Source organism: Musa acuminata, chromosome BXJ1-10, assembly GCF_036884655.1.
Source record: "Musa acuminata AAA Group cultivar baxijiao chromosome BXJ1-10, Cavendish_Baxijiao_AAA, whole genome shotgun sequence".
Lineage (NCBI taxonomy): Eukaryota > Viridiplantae > Streptophyta > Magnoliopsida > Zingiberales > Musaceae > Musa > Musa acuminata.
The window spans coordinates 25,213,797-25,239,279 of record NC_088336.1 but is presented as its reverse complement, the minus strand read 5'-3'; the positions used below and the strand labels follow the sequence as shown (position 1 = coordinate 25,239,279).

Below are 25,483 nucleotides of genomic sequence, written 5' to 3'. Positions count from 1 at the left end.
GGCAACCTCGATGTGATCGATCCGGATGGTGATTTCTGCCTTTGAGATGTGTGCAAGTTGTGATCGGTTCCGAACTGCAAGACTCCTGCACGCGCTTTGATTAGTGCCCTTAAAGGAGGCGCCCGGAACCATGGACGGCTCGGATCTCCCACCTTTCGTTCTGTGCTGGAGAGGATTCCAACCCTCGCCTCCGTCCAAGTACCGAGGAGCCAAGGGATAGTAGCGCGCGTCGGATCCTTCCGGTTCTCGTATAGTTTGGGAAAGGATCTAGATTCGGAGGTGGTGCGGCGGGGCGGCCATGGCGGAGGATCTTGTTCTGGACACGGCGATAAGGGATTGGGTCCTCGTGCCTCTGTCGGTGGTGATGGTGTTGATCGGCGTCCTCCGCTACTTCGTGTCCAAGCTCATGCGGTCCCACCAGGCCCCCGACCTCAAGGTCGTCAAGGAAGGGTTTGTATCCTGCTTCTACTCCGATCGTAGCCACGATCGTACCCTCCAGAGTTGGTTATTTCAATCTTGATTTGGCTTCCCTTGATCGGTTTCGTAGGCAGGTAATTCTGAGGGCGAGGAACTTGAGAGCCGCAGCTGGATTCATCCCGGCCAAGTCTTTTCGGGCCCGGAAGATTTATTACACCAACGAGGTTTGTTGCTCACTGGAAGGGAAAAGAAGAGGATCGTTTCTTGAACCTTGCTTCATCTTCTATCTTTGTGCTATACATGAATTTATGCAAATCGAAGCGAGAAATTGAAACTTGTTGATTTTTTTAGGTTATTTTTTCGTTGTTAGATGTTATCATTTTTGTTGTTTATCGAGCCAACATGAATTTTGATTTATTTCCGAATTTACTGCTACAATATCATGTCAAGAAAATTCAGAACGTTCTTGTAACGTATTAATATTATTGCACATTAGGTATGAATAATCGTTTATTAGAATTTACAAAAGGTTTCCTCGTGAGCTCAAGTATTTCTGTACTTGGCAGCAGATAAGACATTTCAGAGAAACAATGTCTACATTTTATAATTTTGTTAAAGCTCAGTTTATCAAGTTGGTTGTTCTTTAGCAATGAGTCTGGGACACACAAGGCATCTCTCCTAGTATGGTGATTCATGGTAGAAATGATAGTAAAGGTTCATCAATAGTTCATGGTTCGTGAGAATATTTGGTGCTGCAGGAGAATGGCTTACTGCATGTTCCCAAAGGCCAGGCTCAAAATGCACAGGCTCAGATGTTTTCAGACCCAAACTTAGCTATGGATATGATGAAGAAGAACCTTTCAATGATCATACCACAGGTATTGCACTACATATCATTGAATTATTTGTCTGTGCTTCTTTCTAAGGCTTACTATCTCCTATCATTTTTCTGATCAAGGTCATCTGTTTCTCTTTCAGACACTTACATTTGCATGGGTGAACTTTTTCTTCTCTGGTTTTGTGGCAGGTATCTTATCTTGAATTTTGGTCTGCTATAATTTTGTTTTCATGGCATGTCATTAATGAGCTGACTTGGGAGTTTTTTCTTATAATCATGGCATCACTAGTAAACACTCTTTTGTTTTATCTACATGTTGTGCAAACATGTCATTGTTATCTTTTGTTTAAACTGTACTTTATTAACTTCTATTTTGAAGGCTTTGTGGTTCATTGTTTAGCAACATGAGGCCTCAGATGCACCATGGAAAAGAAAACTAGGAAACTGAAATATCTGACATATGCAGTTTTACCTATACAAGGCTAAATATCTTTTTAAGAGCCTTTCTCTATCATTATAGAAATGACCAAATAGAAAAACTTGTAAATGAGAAAACTCCACTAAAAGTTGGCAGAATTATTTGACTGCTTGTGAACTTGGTTGCAGTCCTTTATAATCGAGCTCAACAGGCAAGGGATGATTCTTGAATTCAACCATAGGGTCGCTCACGCCAAAGATACTGGAAATGCCTGCATATGGGCCTGTTGAATAACTACGATATGATTCCTATGCTGTTTCTGAACCTAAAAGGCTATATGATAGAAAAAACCAGATTTCTGGTTGCAAACTTTAAATTTAAGCTCCTGTAATGGTGAAATCAAGGATATATAGTATGTCCTATACATGGAAATGGTATATGAAGGGAAAGAGTTTACTCAGGTTAATGCAAGGGAGAATGGTTATAGATCAACAGCCTAGTACACGATATTCGTCCCAACTATGTATTCATTCTTACCCGTGTAAGTAGAGAGGCTAATACTGATTTGAATCCTAGTCACTTAGGTCAGCATAGGAGCAACCCTACTGTGGCACCAAGCCCATTCTATTAAAGGCACATCTACGGTTGGAGTCATTGGAACATCTATAACTTTTGTTGCAATAGATGCTAATAAGTATGAAATATCCATCAAGCCTTCATGACTATTAAGCTATATCTTTAATTTTGGTTAGCTTTACCTTGTGTTTGCATGGTTACGCAATGATTGCACGATTATAAACCTTGATGATTGAGCTTTTCCTGCATTATTTATGAAATATTGCTGCATGAACTGACTACAAACTTGAGGATGCTGGTGACATTGGTCTAGGACATAGGAAGTATCAAAGACTTATCAGGACTGGCACAAGATATGGCGATGTAACCTTGTCTGCTAATCTAACAATTTTGTCTTTGTGGTTAGCTGAACTCATTGAAATGTGAACATAAATACGTGATGATACTTTCTGACAGCTTTCGATGGTATATCAGTTTCATGTCATATAGTATATATTCATATGTAGCTTTATCAGCATGCACTGTATTTTTTGTGGATTAGCAATGATTCAGCTAGGTTAACTATATGAGGGTCCCTTGATTATATAAATTTGACGGTTACAACCCAATCAGCTTGAAATTATGTGAGATATAGAAATTGTTGTGATAGTTTGAATTATAGTGTTGACTTTACCAAATTTTTAGCATCAGTGGTTTCTTTTCCAAAGTAAGCTTTGTTAAAGCTAAATTCATTCTTTTGCATATTGGAAGTGGAAAAGTGAGAATTCACTGTTGATTTTATTCTCTAACTTGTAGGCTTCACAAAATATGCATGTTTTCGTCCATACTCTATTTTTAAAATACAGGACTGCATCTTGTCAAGTGCCTTGAGTTTTTGTCAAGCACAATTGTATTGGTTAATATAATACTTTCTATCGAATTTTCTGAGACATTTAAAATGATGCCGGAAGGTTCTTTCCTATACAGGACTTATTTCTGATGTTATTTCCACTATATCGTGTTTCTGATAATAATTATCTTTATTGATAACATCTTTAATCTGTGCACTCTTATTTTCAGCAAAAATACCATTTCCCTTGACCCATAGATTTAGGGGAATGCTGCAGAATGGAATCGATTTAAGCACTGTCGATGTGAGCTATGTCAGCAGTCGTTCCTGGTGTGACTTGTTGCATCTATATTGTTTTTTCTGTGACATCTTTTTATGACTTTAGCACTGCTATCTTTGTCTACTCAAGCATTGGAATTCCATCATTTTGGACAGGTACTTTCTAAATTTGTTTGGACTAAGGGGTTTATTCAGCCTAATTCTGGGTGAAGAGAATGGTCAGTATAGAAAGGCGGATCTGTTGGACTTTTTAAATGCATATTTAACTTGCTACTAGGACTAGGCATTTTGTTTCGTTGATTCTTGTATTTGTTTGATCCTGTAATTTGTCTTGTCTATCCAGCTATGGACGACACGCAGCGGATGATGCAAATGAGCGGATTTGGTTTTGATCCAACAAAGGTAATTTCTCAATTTCATAATTATGCGTGCACTTCTCAGTACCAGTTAAAGATATCTTTTGATGATCGATAGTGATCTGTATGTATTCATTTATTACATAACATCTTTGCTGACTATATAGACAAGGTGCCATAAAATTCAAATATCAGCATTAGTTTTACAGTATATAAATCATTATCTAATGAGTTCAGGAGGTCCAAACAAACTAACAAATTAGATGAAGGAGATAGATGGTACTAAATCTTGGTATCAAACGAGACTATATCCTGGTATTATCTGGGGTATGCAACTCTTTTGCCTACTTCAAGACCCTTGTGAGTGGCCAGACTGCTGATGACCTGGGAGATCCTTATCAATGATTCTACTGATAAGTTTCCCCTATCTTCTCCCAAATGCACACATTTAAAGAGATGAAGCAACAAAAAAGTTAATTGTCTCTCTATTTCTTAATTCAGATTATGAGGTTTGAGGGAGATATGCTTATTCTTACCTAAAAAATGCACTGTTACAGTAGAGGTGATTTTGAACTTGTGATATGTTGCGTCAAATGATTTGCTACTTTGGATGCACAGCTAATACATGTCTGATCTTTTATTATATTTTAGAGAAAGTAGATATATGCGGCTGTTTCTGCTAGTCATACCCATGACATTCTGGTCTCACAACGCATGATTCAACTAAATCCTGTTAGAATGTCATGCCTCAACGCATGACATTCTGGTTTGATGAACTGAAAGCAATATAAAAGCAGAATACATCTATTTCTGGATTGTGAATGTTTTTTCTTTTTTTTTCTCACTCCTCTTAGGTACATGTGAAGGAATGGTATAAACATGTAAGGTTACAGTTCAAGAGGGTTGACCTCATTTGTCTTGTCTGATTTGCCTTTCTCTCGACATCATCACCAGAAAGGTTTTGTATATTGTTACCTGCAACATCATACAAATTGGTTGCACCAATTGTGGAATTAGTGCATCCAACTTTATGGAGATATCCACCACGACCTTGCACAAAACAAATGCTGCCACTCTAGGTTTATCTGGCACGGAACCTGGTGTATCTGTGATATCTTATCATGAACCTTCGCATTAGAACACCACTAATTTCTCCATCAAACACTTTTGTTGGTGATTGTAAGTTTTTGATCCAATTATATGGAAAATAAAATTAATCTTGTGTTCTTTGCAATCTTTCAGAGCTTGGGTGCGGAGAAGGATAGCATTGACATCATTCAGCACGATTGGGCACTGCCCAAGCTGGAAAAACGTGCTGAGGATGTGTTGAAGAAACTAGTTAAGTAGACTGAGTTATAGCTTTACTTATTCCAGGGAGATTATGTTAATGAACTTGCAAATTTGGTTTCATGTGACTATTACTGTTAAGAGGCAATTCTTCTGGGCTCAGCTATTAAAGAAATGCACTATATTATGCAGTAAAAATGTCCATCATAATTTTATCGAAAATTAATTTGTCACCTTTTTTTCTTTTTTTGAGTTACAGCTGAGAGCAATAGGATTTAGATTACTTATTGCTATTTGTTTTTCTTTTCATGGAATATATATCTGTTTGGATAGTGCTTTGGGGGCTGCGGTTGAATAAAGTATGATACCAAAGTGGCTGAGTTGCACGACAGATTAAATGAACTCATATGCGTTTGGCTGAATTCAGAAAGGTATCATCATGTAGTTGTTAGTCATATCTTATGATCATCAAAGCCCATTACATTTTGATTGTTCAATCTTTTGCCTCATTTGTCCCCTTTTAATTCATATTACTTCACTCTTAACAGTCATCTTCTGATCCCACAGATTAGATGAGAAATGCTTCTAAAGTGCTCTCTTTATTTCTCACTGATAATTTGCCTGTGAGAATAAAGGTTGGCCATTATCAAGTTGAGCCAATTGTTTCATGTAGCTTAAAGATGCACATCTAAGGCCAGTAAGTTACGTAGAAGCTGATAACAAAGTCAACTAAGCTACAAATTGCCTACTAAAAAAAGGAAGAGATGCCTTAGAAACAGAGGTGGAAGCTGGTCTGATTACAAGGAGACAAAAGATACAAGCTTCTTTCATGCTCTTGTCTTGGAGAGAGAGAGAAGAAAATTCTTATTCTCTGCTAAAGGTAAAGGACAAAGGAAAAAGAACAAGGAAGAACTTAATACTCGAGTACTTTCAAGAGCCTTTTATGCAGCAGATTCTTGTTTGAAGAAATCAACAGTAGTTTCATAGCCAAGTTTGAAGCCAGAGAGACAGCAGAAGCCATCAATCAAACAAATGCACCCTCTTAAGCACTCCACCCAGATAATAATTCTCTAATATTCTATCAAAAATACACTCATTTGTTAGTAATGGTATCATATGATTGGGTGGGTAGTCAAGAAGAAATAAATAGAACTAATACTGTCCTTAAGACATGAAGTTGACTTTTTCTATCTCTAAAGGAAAGACTGTGCATACATATGCAAGCAACCAAAAAACCCTTGATATTAGTATACATTTGGATACAAATCCTTTTACTAAAGAAAGGCTTGATTAGCTAACAGTACTTCCCTCAATACCAATTAAAACTAGAATAGAAATAAACTAAACATCAAACTAGGGATGCAATCACCAATGGCAATGGGCTAACAACCGAATCATACTGCTGAGGCCCACAATCACAAAATATCCAACATATTGCAACAAAAATCAATAGAAAAACAAAAACTTGTGATAAGGCAGAGAGGAACACACCCACTATCATATCATTATTAGTCAGTCTCTTTTGACACCTTCATTTCAAACAACCACTGGACCGAGCGATGCAGATAGGCTTCCATCCCATGTTCCATATTTATATCATCCCAATCTTAAACAGCCACTGTCTCTCTCTCTCTCTCTCTCTCTCTCTCTCTCTCTCTCTCTCTGTCGTGTACAGTGTCCATAAATTGAAATAGTACCAAAACATATGTTTATATAAAGAAACAATTGAAATACTCTTAATCTTATCCCAAAAGTGACTTAATAATAATAATATAATTAAATAATTTTTAGTAAGGCCAACTTATATATCAGATTTTTAGGAATATATGTAAATACTAAAAAACAATGCCATTATGTTATTCTCCCAGCCTGTGTGACCTGTCTCGCTCGTTCTCAGAGACAGCAAAAAGGCCCCACTGAGGGGTACGGGAAGAATAAAAGTATTCGATACAATTGATGACTCACCCATCGACTTGCGTTTCCACACGGGATCCGTGTGAGCCCCATCTGCGAATCATCGTTCCCTCCCATGAGAGGTCACGTGGGAAAGACGGGTATCCGATCAACGGGTGCGTATAAGAACAGCTTTATTCGTCCTCCATCTAACTGTCTAATCCATGTGACTCATCATGCATACATAGTTCCCCAGTCGGTACGCCTACCAGAGAGAGAGACAGAGCCATCGCACTCCAATTGACCGCGACTCGAGTCACACCGCACAGAGTCGACATTATTCTTTCCGTCATCATTGATTACTTCTCTTCCACGACACTCGACGCGCCGATCTTTCCGTAGTCTTCTCTCTCAACCGTATCCCGTACACCATCCGTGATGAACGGCCGTGATGCATTTGATCCTGCCCTCTAGTCCAGCCACTGGTTGGCTTTATAATTTCTTTGCTTTTATCTTTTTTCCTTCACCGTCGGATCCTGATCGGATGGTGATGGATTATCATGGGTCACGTGCTTATCATGATTGCGCTGCATGTTGGGGCCCATTCTGGGCCCCGCGGTGCTAACCAATGCGTCTCGCGGTGTGTGGCGGGGAGCGTACGGACAGCAATTAATGTCGCATTTCTGAACTAGGAAATTAATTAATAAGATTGACGAGTGGATTAGCGGTAATCGAAGTGTGAGATGGAAAGTACGATTGAAGCAAGCAGGCGAGCAAAAGGATAGGGAGTGGTGGAGAGCTTTCATCTGTGATGAATAATTCGACCTTATTTATTTATTTATTTTCCTGTCATTTTCCTGCTCGTCTCTCTGTCTATCTCTCTAAAAGGACGCCCCATCTGCGGCCCAATTCTTCCGCCGAATTCCCTCCCTCATCCTCTCCCAGTCTTCGGTCCCCTTCTTTCTCCACCTCCTTCACCAAACCCTAGATTCCATTCCGCTGCCGCTACGATGCCGGGCCTCGTCGCCCCGCCGGAAGCGCCGCCGCTCCGGGTCGACGTTCCCGACGACGGCGCCTCCCAGATCCGCCGCACCGCCGACGATCCCGACCCGCCACGGGAACCCAGGGTGGCGTCTCCGGGCCCTAAGAAGACTCCCTCGCCGACGCCCGGCTCCTCCCGCGTCAGGTCCGCGGAGCGCGGATCTTCCTCTGCCGGCAAGCGGCGCCTCTCCCTGGAGAGGCCTGGTTCCGCCGCTAGCGCAGCGGGGAGCGCGCTGCGGGATCTGCCGGCTGTGATGGACGAGACGGCGCTGGACAACCCGGATCTGGGGCCGTTCCTGCTGAAGTTGGCGCGGGGGGCGATCGTGTCCGGAGAGGGGCCGAGCAAGGCGCTGGAGTACGCGATCCGGGCGTCGCAGTCGCTGGAGCGGTGTGGGGGAGAAGAGAGGCGGCTGGAGCTGGCGATGAGCCTGCACGTAGCGGCGGCGATCTATAGTGGCCTGGGGCGGCACGAGGAGGCGGTGGCGGCGCTGGAGCGGGCGGTGGCTGCGACGGATCCCGCGCTTGGGCCCGACCACGCTCTAGCCGCTTTCTCCGGATACATGCAGCTGGGGGACACCCACGCCGTGGCTGGGCGGATGGAGCAGTCCATCGTCTGCTACACCAAGGGGCTGGAGATCCAGATCGAGGCGCTCGGAGATGGCGATCCCAGGGTCGCCGAGACCTGCAGGTGAGCTTGCTGGTACACCGCTCCTTTTCTTTTACTTCCGGGCCTCCCATGTCCTCGCCGCCATCGGTTCCACCGCAATCGATATGGGCGACGCCATGGAATGCGCGTTACCACCGGCCGATCCGGCGCATGTTAGCCTGTGCGGATCCTATGTGCTAACGTGCGGCACCCTCGTCTGGGGGCCCCATCGGGCAGCTATGACGATCACGTTGGCCAACCTGGCGGATACCGGCTCGCGGTAGCAACGCCGGGTTCGTTGGTGATGACATGCGCCATTATCTTCGTCGCGGGGGCTACCTGACTTAGTAGACCCGTGATTGACGGTCGGCCATGTTGTTCCTTGGCGCACGTTAATGTCGAACGTCCCCAGTCAATTATCGTGCGCACTACCCGTTATGAGTGCAAATATTAGAGATCCGTTCGGACCGCGGCCGTTACGTAGCGTCGCACGTTACTTTTGTTCTCAAGGCTTATTATCCTTCACGGCGCACGCTAGCTGAGTCCAATGAGCGCAGCTCTTTGTGCTGCGACAACGTAGTGTTCCACCGCATACGATCTGGACCGTTCGTCTTGTAGTGTGCTGCAACGCCTTCCGTCGGATTGCATGCCGTGGGCACCACATAAAGTACGGGTGGTAACGGCGTAATATAAATTGGACCCGTACAATAATTCGAGGGGATCCGAAACCCGAACCCTCTCGGCGTTCGTTGTCGCTGATCACTTTAGTTCAATTAATTGGTTGATCTGTAACGCTAACAGAGTGAAAAATGCGGCAGGTACTTGGCGGAAGCCCACGTCCAAGCGATGCAGTTCGAAGAAGCGGAGAGGCTGTGCCGCAAGACCCTGGAGATCCACCGTGAGCACAGCCCCCCGGCGTCCCTGGAGGAGGCCGCCGACCGCCGCCTCATGGCCCTCATCTGCGAGGCCAAGGGCGACCACGAGTCCGCCCTCGAGCACCTCGTCCTCGCCTCAATGGCCCTCATCGCCAACGGCCAGGACGTTGACGTTGCGGCCGTCGACGTCGGCATCGGCGACACCTACCTCGCCCTCGCCCGCTTTGACGAGGCCGTCTTCTCCTACCAGAAAGCCCTCACCGTCTTCAAGTCCACCAAGGGTGACAACCACCCCTCCGTTGCTGCCGTCCTCGTCCGCCTTGCCGACCTCTACTACAAGACCGGCAAGCTTCGCGAGTCCAAGTCCTACTGCGAGAACGCCCTGAGGATCTACGCCAAGCCTGTGCCGGGCTCCTCGAACGAGGATATCGCCGGAGGGATGATGGAGATCGCCGCCATCTATGAGGCGATGAACGAGCCTGAGGAGGCACTGAAACTGCTACAGAAGGCGCTTAAGCTGATGGAGGATGCGCCGGGGCAGTGGAGCACGGTGGCAGGGATCGAGGCTCAGATGGGCGTGATGTATTACATGGTTGGCAAGTACGGCGAGGCGAGAAGCTCATTCGAAAGTGCTGTGGCCAAGCTGAGGGCCAGTGGGGAGAGGAAATCGGCCTTCTTTGGAGTTTTGCTGAACCAGATGGGGCTGGCGTGCGTGCAGCTGTTTAAGATCGACGAGGCAGCCGCGCTGTTCGAAGAAGCGAGGGCAGTACTGGAGCAAGAATGTGGGACGTCTCACCCGGACACCCTTGGAGTGTATAGCAATCTTGCAGCGACTTACGATGCCATGGGAAGGTAAGCACATGCTCTTTCTTGTCTTTAATCCTTTTGTTTTGTGCTACATATGCTTTCCTGTTCTTCTTTTTTACTATCAGTATCATTATTAGTTGTGAACATGATGCAATAAGGAAAAATATAATGGAAAATCATAGAAAATTGACAAATGCCATAGATTAATTCTTTTTGATACTCATGTTCTTTAAGATTTTGCCAGTCTCAGCCCTTGGCTTCGTCACATGGTGTTGGCTACGAGTATTTAAAATTACTTGGTGGTCTGAACTTGGCTGACCCATAATGACTCAAGTGATAAGGAACATCTGATAAGCTTCCAGACCATATGCTGCTGTTTCAGCTAACAGTTATTTTAGAAAGCAAACACATGATGTTGGATTAGAGTTGTTTATTCTTTGAAAATTACATGCCCTTTTGTTCTTTCGTTGACATAGTACGGAATGTTTTTTGTTGCTAAAATAAAACATTAAGATACTGTTCTCTGAATTACATGACGTTTTTTTTGTCACTTGACTGATTACCTCAATCTTGATGCCATTAAGATACTGTTCTCTGAATTGATTATCGGTGTTGTTCTTAGTATGAGAAGCATTGATGAGTTTCATGAAAGCATACATATAAAACTACACATTCAGATAGGAATATACACATGTGGAACAGAAAATTGTAATTTTTTTCCTAAATAATATAAAAAACATTACAAAATAACCACCTTAGGCTGCTCCATCAGGATGATACCCCTGAAGAGAAAGTCGTCAGTTTAAGAACCATCGCGGCCTTTACATTCCAGAATCTATATGATTGTGTCACTGTCCATAATAACATCATAACCAATTGATTGTGAAAGTCCTATATTTCCAGTAGTCAATCCTCGCCATGTTATCAAGGTCAAAAGATCATCATGTATGAACATAACACTAGCCTTGTATACGCTTTTTCTAGTTTTGTTTCCTAATCTTTAAAATCTTTACGAATGCTTAGTTTTTTCTGCTGTAGAGGCCAATCTGTAGTTTACATCATCTGATTGACCTGTTATGAGCTACTATCGTGGCTATTATGTTGGCAATTTGAACTTGTAGCAGCTACATGAATTTTGGAGTTAGTCAATTAAACAAATGTCTAATGTTGACTGTTTGTTACCAATGTTAAATGTTATTTCAATCGAGGAATTCTAGTGCCCAATTAAACTGTCTTCAAAAGCAGTCATATGTTTATGAAGCACCATGTCATAAGGTGACATGGCCTACATTGGCCTGAATTGTTCTCCATTGCTGTTGTACTATTAAGTTGTTAAGGTGTAACTTTACTACTAATATGAGGAGTGAGTGATCTCTCCAACTTATAATTGGTTTGGAGACTAGCTGATAGCTCAGAGCTTGGTGACTAATCATTTATATGCTCAAAAGAACAGACCTAATTGCCCTTTTGGGGGTATTTAAGAGAACCTATCAAGGATATTTATTCTTGAAGGTTGTTACCTCATTACCTACAACGGACAACAAGTTCATGATGTCAATAATAAATCATATGTTTGTTATTATGAAAATCATGCAATCGATAATAACTAGTACTAAATTTTGTCATTTTTGAGAGGTCGATCATATTAGTTATCTTTTTCTTCTCTTTGGAAAGCTATTGTTAGCAGAATGCTTTCCAAGTCTTTGAATATTTTGGCTAAATTGATTTGCTAACAACAATCAGCTAAATTTGGATTTCATACATTTGTTCGATTGTGTACTACACTTAAGATGTATCTCCATTGAGCAACTTGGGATTTTGTGAATTAGTATAACGTGGTTGATGGTTGCATTGTCATTCATGAGAATGGAACAAACTGCATAATTTGACAAGATAATACCAAACGGATATTCTGTAAAGCAAAAGAAAATACAAGAATTCTATATTCAGCCCCAGATTTTGGCAGATAAGGATCCAGTGTTCTAATGATATACCGTAAACAAGATTTAGTTACCAACTGTCAACGAAATTGTCTTACTTGTTTATGAAAACATTAGCTGCCAGCTTCTTGTTGTGAAAAAGAATAAGCGGAGACAAGTTGGCTAGCCTAGTTAAACAAGGTGAGTTTGTTAGAATTGGTGATGTGAAAAGAAATAAAGGAAGACGAGAAAGGAACTGATGACTCTTTGTTTGACAAGTTTCTTGTTGTGAACAATTGTCATGGTGGGAAGGCTTCTTGTTGTTGTAGGTAATCTAAAGATGGAATGCGCCAGTAGATGGTTGCATCTTGACTAATTATAGCCCATTGTGTTTTCTGAAAAGGACAGGTATAAGCGAATAAGTGACAAACAACAGTTTGGTGATTCTGATTCCGCTCCTTTTGAACTTACCCTTAATGCTTATAACCTTGCTATTGCTATCTTTAGTCTTTTTTATATCACTAAGAGAAAATGAAATGTCAATTGTCTATTTGCCAAGTGCATCAAACTTATTCCCAGTGCAGAAACTATTCTATAGTATGTAAGGCACATGTTGAGCTTGACCATACAATACATGATTTTCCTGAAATTTTTGGCTTCTAAACTGGACTGAAAGTTACTAGTAGTTTTTATTTTAATGGTTGCAACTGGGGAGCTTCTCTAGAATGAACCTGTAGTTTGCATGGAAATGTGTAGATAATAATAATGACCCTCTCCGTGTCGAGGGAAATTGGGCCGCCCTATGTAAACATTAGCTGAGATATCAGTATGGCAGTGGGGTATCTGGATGCATTTTGACTTTGCTACATGTCAAGTCCTGCCGCTCCCTGTAATAGAATTGTTTGTAAGCCAACTATGGTGGCCAATGTGTGATTTTTATCTGGATCCTAGCATCAGTTTTGTAAAATGACAGAAAATGGTTTACAATCCTCTCTCATTTTTTCAATTGTACCATTATTCTGCTACCACTTCATTGATGGCATCCTTGTGCCTAGCCATGCAATTTTGTTTAAACAGCAAGAGAGGATGCTTCTGGAAGTTTTGCTGCTCTAGGTGCTCGCAGCATCCTATGAGGAAATTCTGCCCTTTCCAGGATTATTGATTACTTGTTTTGCTAATCCAAGTATAGAATAGATATATTTAGTCTTGTAACGATAGATGTGTGGTACTTGATGTACATATTTATCTATTGTAGAAATATGTTGCGTCCACCGAAGAAGAACCAACTCTGTAATTTCTCTATGTTTGAATTTTCTAAATGACAGGGTGGGAGAAGCAATTGAGATTTTGGAGCATGTGCTCAAGCTAAGGGAGGAAAAGCTTGGCACAGCAAACCCTGATGTAGATGATGAGAAGAAAAGGTTAGCTGAGCTTTTAAAAGAAGCTGGCAGATCCAGGAACAGGAAACCCAAGTCCCTCGAGAACCTGTTGGTCACTAATTCACAGAGGATCAGGAAGGAGGTCACGAGGAGGTGGTCAGGCTTGGGTTTCAAGAGTTGAGAGAAAGGCGAACCTCCCGCCGGCTTGCTTCCTTGTAACATAAAAAAAATGTGTTTGTAAAGAAGTTCAATATAGGAGGAATATGGTGGTCTCTTGCTGTTTGAGCCTCTCAACTTTCCATTTTCCTTTCATGTTTTAATTCTTTTTACCTTTCTTCAATCTTTTGGATGATTTGATATTTCATGTATGAGACATGTGAAGCTGTTGTCGTGAACAATTCTCTTCTGCCAGTGAATAAATATTCCTTTCGGCCGTCCTTACAAGGATATTACTTCGATCTTTCTTCTGTTTATATGTTAATTTCTAATGCAAATGATTTTTCTCACAGATTGAAAGCTGCCAGCAAAACAACAAAAAAGAAGAGTTGGAAAGGGAAGCATGACAACATGTTTGTCTTTGTCTTGTGCTTGAAGGTATAAAAGTGCTTCTTTTAATGAAAGAAATATACAAACCTGGTTTAATGCTGCTACTAGTTTGGTTTAGGCACAGTCTTGCTTCTCATGAACACAAGCTTTGGTGAAGGAGGCCTATTGCTGCTCTTCTACCATTACAATTGTAGCAAGTTTTTAAGCTTGGGGAAGATGCACTGTAGACTGAGCAGGTGGATATTGTTCTGCTGTCCATGTTGCTCCTGTTCTGCATCCATCGAGGAGCTCACTTTTCTCCAGTTGTGCTGAACAAAGGATCATCCTCACAGTAATGCTGCTATTTTAGGATGACATCTTAACTTGAAGCTAAGAACACATGTTCTGTTCTTTCATCTCTTTCTTGACCTGCAAATTGCTTGGAACAGAGTTACATGATTCTTGCAGTTAACCCAGTGCAAGGAAACCCATGCCATCCTCAGATTTAATGAGCTTGTGGCACAAATCAATTTGGAACATAAAAAGATGAACAATTGACTTCACTAAACTGAAACAACTGACAGTTCACACAAAAATGGCAAAGGCAAAATATTCAAGCCATGTATTTACAAGTTGATCACAATGGCATTATGGAAGATGGTAAAGACAGCAGAGACCTGCAGAACCAGAAAACACAAGCATATCCCCTGTTTTCCCCTTCTGCAACACCTGGTTCTTCTGATAATCTAGTTTTGTTGCCTTGAGCATTCCTCTGGTAATTCATGTCTCTCCAAAGCTCTTAAAAACATGAGCTGAATTCTAGTGATGTTACTTGAAGTCAACTGCATCAACTGATGTTGCTATCATACTTCAGTTGTAGAATCCTTTTCGGAACAAAGAACATGTTCTTCGCCGTCAGCCACCGGAGCAAGCCTGCCTCTTGGCTTCATTTTCTTCACCTCTTCAGTAGGGTAGATGAAAATCTTTCTGGCCATATTGCAGAATTCCCTGCTCAATTCACATTTGAATTATTAGCCACTGATACAAAAGCAACAAGATAAAGCACATTGAGACATGAGATGAGAAGGTCTCGAAGGAAAGTACAGCCAAGGATCATCCCCAACTAGCATCATATCACCCTCATCATCCGTGAAGACGACTTCCCATTTGTTCCGGTGTTGGAGTTCCCCTTCGATCTTGAACATCTGCTCCAACTCCGCTAGCAGCTCATCATATCCTTCGAGAACCGTCAGATCCACAGCTCGGCCTACCGCGAGGCCATGCATGTGAACCTTTTGATCATACATACCATCATGAGAATTCATTGCAAGTATGTTGATTCCAAACAATGGTTTACAGACTTCAACTAAGCAGCAGCTACTCACTCACCTTCGTGCGGCTTCTGCCCGAACAACTATGTCTACCATACATCTCCTTTGAATTGTCCTGTGGGGATTGTTTTTGCTCCTTTGAAGATTTTGAAAACCCCGCTTTCTGATCGGAGTTGCTGAAAGGCAATCCGGTCACCATGTCTGTATCAGCTGTGCAATTGGAGTGACTGAACAGATCAATTCCAAATAACCTGTAAGTGATGCTGCAACCTTCAGGCTTCCTCGATTCATCTTCACCATTGCCAAACTTCAGAGATGGATCCTTATCGATACAATTGGTGAAAGCAGCACACTTGGTCTCTTCATTTGTTTCTTGGAAAAGATTCAGAGAATTTAGCAAGGAAGGTGAGCTCCTCCGTGGAGTTTGGACTTCCCTAAACCAACCATCGCATAATACTTGATCATGAGAACTCGAGGCAATCACGATATCATTTCCCTTGCGTTCCTTCTGAATGCATGGCCAAGCATCATGAGTCTCAAGGTTTTCAGCATCGGTGCCAGTGAATGATAACATTTCATGTGGCTCGTTCATCCCTGAGTACCAGAATGCCGCGGTAGGTTCTGCGAGCAAGAAAGAAAACAAGTCAATAACATGAATTTGTCGACCCTCGAGTAGTAAGAGCTGATCTCTCTATACCAAGGATCGAGAGATCAGCAGTGTCACTGGGTTGCCTAGATCTTTTCGACTTCACAACAACCGGCTGTGCTAAACTTGAAGCAGGCGTCAAGGCATTGAAAGGCTCGATCTCCCATGGAGAAACTCTCTCAGGTCGATCGATATTGCATGCTTCATCCCATTGAACCTGAGGCACACAACAAACATTGTAGAAGAGAAAAAAAGACAAGCACGAAAGGGAAATTGAAACAGAAGGATCAAAACATATGGACCTTCAATGATCTCCACTTAGAACCTGTCCACTGAGAAGAACAGTCTTCAATCCCAATTACGGTCCCAGAAAACCTGCAGAATTAGAATGACAACAACAATTAGACGATCTATCCAGGCAACAGAACAGTAAGGACATATCCTATGGAAGAATCACCTTTTCTCAGGAACATCTTCACCCTCAAATCTCATCTTAAATCTTGCCCCCAGCGTGTAACCTTCTTGCAAAGCTTTCAAGTACTTGTTGACACTGATAATGAATTGACTTGTCCTGATAACATGTGGGCAATCCAAAGACAACCACCGTGAGAAAGATCACCGGAGAGAAGCGATAGGAGAAGGAAAGCAATGCGCTTTCCAACCTTGGCTTGTAGTAGACGGTGAAGAGGGTGTTTGTAGTCACAGCATGTGACGCAGCTGCAAGAACGCCAAGATGCATGCTTTGGCTTGATATCACTGATGCTGGAATCGCCGACCGCTGACGAGCGAGGCATCGTACCCCCACACGCAGTTCTCCGTTGTCCCCTCTGTTACGACCGATGCTTAACAAACACAGATTTCTATCAGAAAGCGGAGTATCATGGACAGCAGCAGATGCAATACCTTAGAAAAACAAATGCATCCCCAGCAGCTAATCTCTTTGAGGTGACGAAGGTACTCCACCCAGTGGTGAGCAAGTGCCTCCGCGGTTGACCTGTATCACAAGAAGCAAATCGACATATAAAAGAGACAAAATCTAATTCATTTCCTTCAGAATATAACAAGAAATCCGATATTTGCCTCTGTAGATGTGCTTGAATCTCCATTCGAAGTTGTGGAGATCCTTGGCAACGAGTTCTTGGGTTGGGGTCTGCTGCGACATGTCCTGATGATAGACTCATATCTTAAGATCATCTACATGATGTTGGAAAGCACCTGAAGAAGTGGAACTTACAAGCGGAGGAAGGCATTCCGTGGCATGTCTCCGGAGAACAGAGAATCCGCCATGAGTGCTGGTGTCCGAGGCTGTCAAGATCTTGCAGAAAGAGTAGACCGTCGGCCTCGGCTGTTCCGGGAGACGTGGTTCAGAGTTCGTAGGCTCACGCTGCTGTTACAGTTCAACCAGAGATTGAGCTTTACCAAGAACCCAAATCGAGGTGCCAAAGCGAAGAAAAGGGAAGAACTCGAGTCATTACATCTGCTTCGGGGAGGAGTACAATTTGAGCAAACACTTCATCTGTTTCAGGATCGGCCTAACACGCATCAAAATCAACAACACCATCAGCAGGAAGTCTATAAACGAAGAAGAGAAAAGAAAAGCCAACATAATTCAATATTGAAGCAATGGAAACGAGCAAGAGCAAAAGAAAAGGAGCTCACCTTCAGACGAACATCGACGACGCGGCAGAGAATCTTGTAAGGGAGATTGAAGAGAGGAATCTGCTGATTCAACTCCTGATTCGTCGACGCCTCCAACTACGATGACACACGAACACAGCACCGTCAACAAAGCAGCAATCTTTTCGGGAGGAAACGAAGCGAAAGAGCAGCGTTTCTGTTTCTCTTTTCGCTGCTCTCTTTTGTGGCATGCGTGTGCAAGTGCGAAAGCTTTCACCTGTTCGATATGACCCTGGGGGAAGTAGAACACACGGTCGTCGGCCCGCGGCACTTCCACCAGCGGTCCCGCGCACGCCCTCCACAGCTCCTCGTAGAGAACATCCCCTCCTCCAAGACCTTAACCAAAACATTCCACGATCAGATCACAGTGGAGAAGATCAAAACAAGGCCGAAAAGGAGCCACCTTTCCCGCTCTGAACTCCTTCCGCCCTCGCGCCGACACGAGCCGCTGCCTCATACGCCATGGAGAACGCGTCGCCTCCTCTCGTCACCGCCACCACCTGCAGCGGAGCAGCGCAGCGATAACAGTCGATCCCTATCCCAATTTGCTCTTCTCCTTTTCCAGGTCCGATTGCAAGGGCAGCAGTAACAGCAGTTATCTTATCACCCCATTAAAGCGGCAGCAATATCACCACAACATTCGCCACCATAACGCCTCCATTATCAATCATAAAACCCTCTCTCTCCACAGTCTAGACTGGTCCCACACACTTGGCTCCCTTTTGCAGTCGGCTTTCTACTGGCCAATGAAGCTTCAAAGGAGCTATCTTTGAAGAGGGTGCAGCTTCCTCCTCTCTCTTCTCCGACGCACTACTACGTCCGCTACGGCCTACCGCTGTAGACACAGGACGGAATTGAAGGAGCTAATCATTAATGGTGCACCCAGAAACGCTTTTCCTACCCGTCGCTGCCTTACCGCTACCCCTGCCTGTCCTCGGGCAGCTGCGTGCGGGTCCCTCTTGCGGCCTTTAATCACCAGACAGGTAGGTGAGCCGGGTGCCCCCTGCAAAAGCTATTGTTTCTAAAGGCGAGGGAGGGGGGGCATGGGGAAGGGCCGAGAACAGAGGAACGCCGTCGCCCGCTTCCGCTCCCTCTTTCGCGCCTCGCCCGATGGAGGCGCCGCGCCCGATGAAGGCGGGCGGCCCGCCGCCCGCCCGCCACTTCTGCCTTGACAGTAACGGACGGCGTCATGTCTCGCCGCCGTTAGGGACGCAAGGAGGGTTCCCGTCACAGTCCCCGCCGGTGACGTCATCGTTGGGCCCCTTAGAGATCCCCTGGCGAAAGCGAACGGGAAACGGGCGGGTAGGACCACCAGCCACGTGGACGCTTCGCGAGCGAGACCCGCTTACCGGAATGGGCTCCACTCTGCGGCGGTGGCCATGCGCGCTCGCGGCTAATATTTGCTTCCAGCCATAACCCTCACGACCTACCCAAGCCCTTACCTGGCTCGTAATTGGAGAACACGCAGGGCCGCCAAACGGGGTAGCGCGGGGCCATTGCTTCCTCCACCCATAAGACAGGTAGGTCCCACAATGACCGTCGACCTCAGTACCGTTTTGCCATCGGAGGGTTTCATAATCTGGATTAGCTTAATGACTAAGATAGCTTTGACTTAGTGATGCATCCATGGAACCTAATCTCCCAACCATTCGAGTTATATGGATGAAAGCTTGTTCTTTAGAACACAAAAGTCTTTCCTCATGCTAAGGGGTGTTTTGGGATTCATTTCAGTGAACAAAGTGGAATGGACCATTCGAGAAAAGGTACATGTGCTTATCTTATAGAAATCTAAGTTATAAGAAAAAAAAGAATTTACTATGGTCGGTCATTAACAAGCTAATTAGACTCCCCATATATATATATATATATATATATATATATATATATATATATATATATATATATATATATATATATATATATATATATATATATATATATATATATATATATATGATGGATGCTGACGATGATGTAAGCACACGTGTGTGTTGGCACAAAGAATGCGTGGGGTTGTAGGAGCAATAGGAACCAACGCGTGCACTTCATTGTGAGTCGAACAATTGGCAGAACGAGTCATCTCTTTTGTCACATACCAAAAGAAATATTACATGCTTTGTGTAGTTGGATTCGCAACGAATAAATGGTCTTTGAATAACATTATACTATCGTCTTGTAGATTGCAACGATGAGAAAAAGTGGATTCCTCCAACGAATAAATGGGAGTGATGGTTTCGCTTTTGGACCAATATATATATATATATTATTATTATTATTTCTTATGGTGCATAATCCATAAACCTCAATTCTGATTGGTCGTAAATGTTGCTTAATAACATGTGATTATTCTTAGAGCTGAGCAACAAAGTATTATTTCAATCCGAAAGACGGTAAGATTTGAGTACGAAACTTAGACGTAATATAGAAAGTAAGACGATGTGTGAAAGCTTATGTATTGAGTCACTCAATTGTTTGGCGATGGTGGGATTCGTTTATTTTCTCTACAAATCCCATTAGTCTTTGTAATTATCACATTCAAGAACATATCAATATGTGTTCTTCTATTAAAATAAGAAACGTGGTATCATGGACCACCCTTTTCTCACTAAAATAACTTGTTGCCAACCCTAAGTCTATTGTGTAGTACCAATTTCAACGCATCAATCATAATCATATTTGTTGTGCAATCTAAATGTCATTGCCACAAAGCAGACATGCACATGAACAAAGAAAAAATTGAATGAGTAGTCATTATTAATGACAATAAAAGAGATCAATTATTGCAATGCAGAAGATTATCCATTAATGAACCAACTTTTAGTGTTATGATAATATTTCAGGACAACAATTCAAGCATGACACTCAAATCGTCCACATCGAATATAAAAATTCTCATCGAAATATTTTTCTTAATCATATTAGATTCATTAACTTATAGAGTGATTTTATTAAATATCTTTGATATTAGTTTTGTTCAACTCTAAAAAGAAATTAGTTTATCACTCATCATCATCAAATGAATTTAACTCAAATCGATTTAACCTTTTTTTTATTTTAAGTTGACAATTGTAAACCAAATGAATTTTACTCTCTTATCCTAAATTAATGATCAAAATTGATACCAACACAGATGAACATGCAACAAATATATATGACTCTAAGTAATGGAATAATCCCAAGTCAAAACCAGCCAAGATTGCAAGACAGATGCCAGCATATAACAAATCTATAGATAACTCAAAAGTGCTGTTCCCTTTTCCTCCTCCAAAATCCAAACAGATGCCTCACCTAAAGATCTCACCAATCCCCATGGCTGGGAATACAGTTCCATTTCCACCTTCCTTTTCCCAATTATATATATACACACACATATTTCACCATCTTCATACATGTACATACATCCATGTGTTCAGATCAATCATTCTGTCAATCCATTCCACCATGTCCACCACAAAACACATGTGCACATGAATTGATGCAGATACTCCTGCAGAGAACAACTCTGCCCCAATCACGAGGCCACTGCCCCGTTGATGCCTTCCTTCTTGTCAAAGGTTGTGTGGCCACTGCCCATGAGCTCTTGTTATCTTAGCAGAGCCATGGTGGTAGCAGTGTCTTCCAGCTTGTGATTGAAAATGGCATCTTTCCTCTCTTGGCCTCAGTGGAGTCGAGACACCAACCCTTGCTGGGTTTACTGTGTCACTCTCAGTGGTGCCATTAGCTTTTTCTTTGAAGACCAAAGCACAGATGAACCTGTCCTGAGCTTTTTGTGGAGTTTGGACATCAACCCCTGTGAGTGTTGCTGTGGCCTTTTTGGTGATGACTTGAGCTTTTTGTTGGGTCAAGTAGTCAGTGGGGTTGACTCTAGTAATTTCTACTCCTGTTGTTGTATCAACAATTTTAGTAATTAAAAGTCAAACATAACAGGAATGAATCCTATTGAGGAACTATTATCTCCAAGATTTCTCAATCATCACAAGTCCAAAAACAAAAAACAAAGGTAAAACCAAAAAATAGGTCAGCCTCGGGTCTGGTAGAAGCAATATAGTATGAGAGGCCATGATTACCTTCCATATCCAGTAGCTTCTGTAAGATCCGAAGAACACATCATAATTTGCTGGACTGGATGGAGAGCTGTAGCAGAAAGCATGTAAACGTAGGATTGAGAAGCTTTAAGCACCCCATTATGACACCATTTTTGCTGCAATGATATAAAGGCTTCCCCTACACTCAATCAAGTTGACTTTTACCAACCTCACAATCCAACTTAGCTCTAAGCTTCACGAGTGAGATAGGTTCCTGTGCCAAAGACAAACTGCCATCTTTTAAGCTCCGAGTTCTTCCTCTATCGTGACGCATGGCATCCATGGAATCAGAGGGTGAATGAATGTGCTGCTTTCCTTTGTGTACTTGAGGGCATCATGAGTGGCCATAAGTGCTTTCTGCGGATAATGGATGTAAGGCTATAAATGGGTTCATCGGGACACGCTACCATGTGGAAACCAAACTGTTCTTATTTGGTGGTCTCGTCTGGGAGGAAGAGACTCTCCCCATCCTAAGCCACTTCTCGTCTTTTCCTTGTCTCCTCCACAGTGTGTTGATAAGGGACGCTTTCCCAAGGAGAATTCAAACAGCACGCAGAGGACGCAAAGGCGACAGCGAGTGGCTTAGGGCATATATTTCATCTTCAAGACATGATTGTTCTAACTCAATCTTAGAGGCCACCACACTTACGACAATAACATGTGTCAAACAGAAAAGAGGATAGGAAGCATTGAGACTAGTTGAGTGACAGGTGGGAACTGTGGAACTTTTGTTTTTTCACTGTGCTAATTTAGATCCATTTTAGTAAGAAGAAGAAAAAAAAATTGTGTTCATAGCAATTTGTGGATCGATCGATGTAGAATTCATCAACCATGTTCCAAAAACCTAGTTTTGCTAGTATCGTTTTGTAACGATCAAATTGAGCATCCTCGTATATATAACGATCAAGTTGAGTCCTTCTTTGTGTCTCATCCTCTTCCTAGCTAAAATTATTAGATTATATGATTCTTAGCTAATTATGTAAGATATATTATAGAGATGATCGTATTATGATTGTAGTTATCAAGTCTTGATAAGATTTCTTATGAGATGATTTTATTGAGAATAATTCTACTAATTATTTTTCTTAGACTATTTTCTCTCACCTAAAAAATGATATGATCTCGTAAGGATGAAACAACTCAAAAAAACTAATCAGTTATTTAGATATTATAGATTTTTTATTATTATTTCTTCTTTGTTTCTAATTCATCGCCCTCTAAGTAATATTAAAAGGTATGCATCATATGTTTGATATTTGATTTTAGTTTCTAGAATTAAATATTTCTACGTAGAAATAACATAATTACGATTTTTATACTTATAGAAACACCTCTTAAGCGAAAGATCTTTCAAAACTATACTATACCGAGGGCGAGTCCGATAAAAGATCTCTGCAAAGAGATCTCTTGTAGGTTCTGACTTCCTCATCAAGGATCTGCAAGGCGACACCAATTTGGCCGGCTGCAAGCATTACGGCCTCAACGGTGGTGCGCAGGACTGTATCACCGATGGCCTAAAAGCAGCAGCCCAGCAAAACCAGATCTCCCACCTCAAAGGCTATATACCGACTCTAAAATGTATGGCCAACATCCCATGGCAACTTTCACCCTACAAATCTCCCAGTGAGGCCACGTCAACAAGAACCACAATCTCCTGGCCCATAACCACGCCAACTTTGGAAGATTACATAGTATTTTGGAGAGGTGACCCACCTCCTAGTGGCCTATATATATATATATATATGTTCTAATGAGCGAAAAGGAGCAATAACCAAACGAAATAGAAAACATTTTCCAAGAGGTGATTAATAATATAGCTTTCAAAGATTAGTAACAAGCTAGTGATTCATGTGGTATATCATACAACGGCTGATATTGCCTCGAGGGCCCTCTTGTTTATCGAACACAGGTATTTGCGTAACATTAAGCAAACTGCGTGCTGCAATTCTCCATCCGACCTTTGACGTCTTCTAATGGCAGAGAGGGCAAAGCATCAGCCCGTTCTCGTTGCACTGTTCACACCTCTCCACGCTCTTCCCGTCCTCCCCCACCACCTTGCAGCTCCCGTTGCACTCCATACATGGAATGAACCTTGCCCCGCCGCAGCACTCGCAGTCTTTCTTCCCTCCCTTCCCCGACCCGTCTCCTACCCTCCGTGCCACCCACCGCAGCATCTCCCTCAGTTTCCCCGTCTCGCTGAGCTCCACCACCTCGTCCACCCCGCCCACGTACCTGCCCCTTATGAAGAGCCGCGGCACCGCCAGCTCCTCGCCCACCAGCTCCCTGACCTCCCTCAAGAACTCCCCGTGGAGCGACACGTCTCGCTCGTCGACCGCCACGCCGAAGTCCAGCGCCTGGCCCTCGAGTACCCGTCGCGCCTGCTCACAGTCCTCGAACGTCCGACGGACACCTCTCAGCGTCGTGGTGTAGAGCACGACGCCGTCGGCGTTCCCAGGGGGGCAGCGCTCGGGGTACCCATCGAGCGGGTCGCGGCGCCACCACGGCAGTTTGGCAGCCACGTCCCCGCCGGCCTTCTGCCTCTGCCTCTCCTCTCTGTCGCGGACGATGAAGCTGTTCTCTTTCACGGAGCGGAAACCAGCCATCTCGGGCGGCGGCGGGCGGGCGGGCGAGCTCGCTCGTGGAGGAGAGGACGGCCGCGGCGAAGGCTTCTTCGTGTGGCTCTCGAGCTCTTCGAGTGTGTGGAAGGAGTTGTTCTTTGATGGTGCTGATGGCGGCTTCTTGGGATCTGGCGGAGGAGGAGCATGGTGGGGCTTGGCTGCAGCAGCAGGAGGCTGGGAGTTGAGCGTGGGTTTGAGGTCTTCAAGAACTTTGCTCACCTCGGACCAGGATTTGGGAGCCACCTCATAGGATTCGAGCTTTTCTAGCAGAGGGAGCGGCACGGCAGTGAGCTTCTTCTCTTTCTCCTTCTGCTCTCTCTCGTCGTCGTCGAAGGCCTTGGTGGTGGTGATAAGCCACGGCTCCTCGATTGTGCTGATGTCGAATAGAGCGATGCTGGTTGGCGGCGGACGGTAGACATTGGCCGCCACTGACGCTTCAACACGCTTCGAGGTCACGCATCCCATGCTGTATCCTTTCTTTTTCTCCTCTTGCCACAGAGGATGGAAGGAGGCCGAGGCCTTAAGAGACGAGAATTGTGGCGGTGGGAGGAGGGGAAGGAATGGCTGCCAGAGAGAGTTGGGATTATCATCTTGTGGTGGTGGTGGACTGACTTCGGTTTAGATGATCGATATCAATGTATGTGTGGTGTGGCCTTGCTGGATCATTCTAGGATTACTGGAGATGGATTTGCCAAGTATATATATGAATAAAACAAGTATCTTCTTGGACTTTTGCTCTCTAGCTATTGGTTGCCATTGTGACACATGGAATATTAAGATTGACGATCCAGCAAATTAAGAAAGCGATACTTCAAAATATATATATATATATATATATATATATATATATATATATATATATATATATATATATATATATACATACATATACATATAAAAGAAATTGCTTAGTAATACAGTAAATTTCATGCTTTTGCAAATATTATCTTCAGGTTTCGTAGGCAATTTTTGGCCCGACAAAACGAAGAATGACAGGAATTGGCATTTATTATACTGAGAACAACAACTAGGAAACAACTT

General features: G+C 43.2%; 4 protein-coding genes and 1 long non-coding RNA gene across 6 annotated transcripts; 2 read left to right on the top strand and 3 right to left on the bottom strand.

Moving 5' to 3' along the window:
- Positions 1-124: 124 nt before the first annotated feature.
- On the top strand, positions 125-5,243 carry LOC135595724 (uncharacterized). The gene is made up of 8 exons (XM_065086995.1): positions 125-450; positions 548-641; positions 1,176-1,295; positions 1,396-1,444; positions 3,309-3,408; positions 3,514-3,575; positions 3,701-3,759; positions 4,956-5,243. The coding sequence occupies exons 1-8, from the start codon at positions 299-301 to the stop codon at positions 5,058-5,060; spliced, it is 741 nt and encodes a 246-aa protein (XP_064943067.1). The 5' UTR covers positions 125-298; the 3' UTR covers positions 5,061-5,243.
- Positions 5,244-7,697: 2,454 nt separating this feature from the next.
- Positions 7,698-14,007, top strand: LOC135595723 (protein KINESIN LIGHT CHAIN-RELATED 1-like). Its single transcript, XM_065086994.1, has 3 exons — positions 7,698-8,622; positions 9,399-10,307; positions 13,507-14,007. Exons 1-3 carry the CDS (start codon positions 7,904-7,906, stop codon positions 13,739-13,741), a joined length of 1,863 nt encoding a protein of 620 aa, XP_064943066.1. The 5' UTR covers positions 7,698-7,903; the 3' UTR covers positions 13,742-14,007.
- A 625-nt stretch (positions 14,008-14,632) lies between these two features.
- Positions 14,633-18,576, bottom strand: LOC104001020 (auxin response factor 11). Of its 2 annotated transcripts, none has more exons than XM_065086993.1 (14): positions 18,143-18,576; positions 17,957-18,075; positions 17,722-17,817; positions 17,538-17,594; positions 17,297-17,449; positions 17,143-17,212; positions 16,966-17,056; positions 16,725-16,889; positions 16,520-16,633; positions 16,365-16,437; positions 16,114-16,279; positions 15,475-16,037; positions 15,190-15,377; positions 14,633-15,093 (listed from the first exon to the last, which is right to left on the bottom strand). In XM_065086993.1, the coding sequence occupies exons 1-14, from the start codon at positions 18,201-18,203 to the stop codon at positions 14,949-14,951; spliced, it is 2,061 nt and encodes a 686-aa protein (XP_064943065.1). In that variant the 5' UTR covers positions 18,204-18,576; the 3' UTR covers positions 14,633-14,948. The 2 variants fall into 2 exon arrangements, with proteins under 2 accessions (XP_064943065.1, XP_064943064.1); XM_065086992.1 differs by having other exon boundaries at positions 17,143-17,227; positions 18,143-18,573.
- Positions 18,577-20,947: 2,371 nt separating this feature from the next.
- LOC135595003 (uncharacterized) lies at positions 20,948-22,726 on the bottom strand. Its single transcript, XR_010480260.1, has 2 exons — positions 21,807-22,726; positions 20,948-21,619 (listed from the first exon to the last, which is right to left on the bottom strand). It is a non-coding gene; the product is annotated as an uncharacterized LOC135595003 (long non-coding RNA).
- Positions 22,727-23,605: 879 nt separating this feature from the next.
- On the bottom strand, positions 23,606-25,185 carry LOC135595722 (uncharacterized). The gene has a single exon (XM_065086991.1). It carries the CDS (start codon positions 24,905-24,907, stop codon positions 23,795-23,797), a length of 1,113 nt encoding a protein of 370 aa, XP_064943063.1. The 5' UTR covers positions 24,908-25,185; the 3' UTR covers positions 23,606-23,794.
- Between the last annotated feature and the right edge of the window lie 298 nt (positions 25,186-25,483).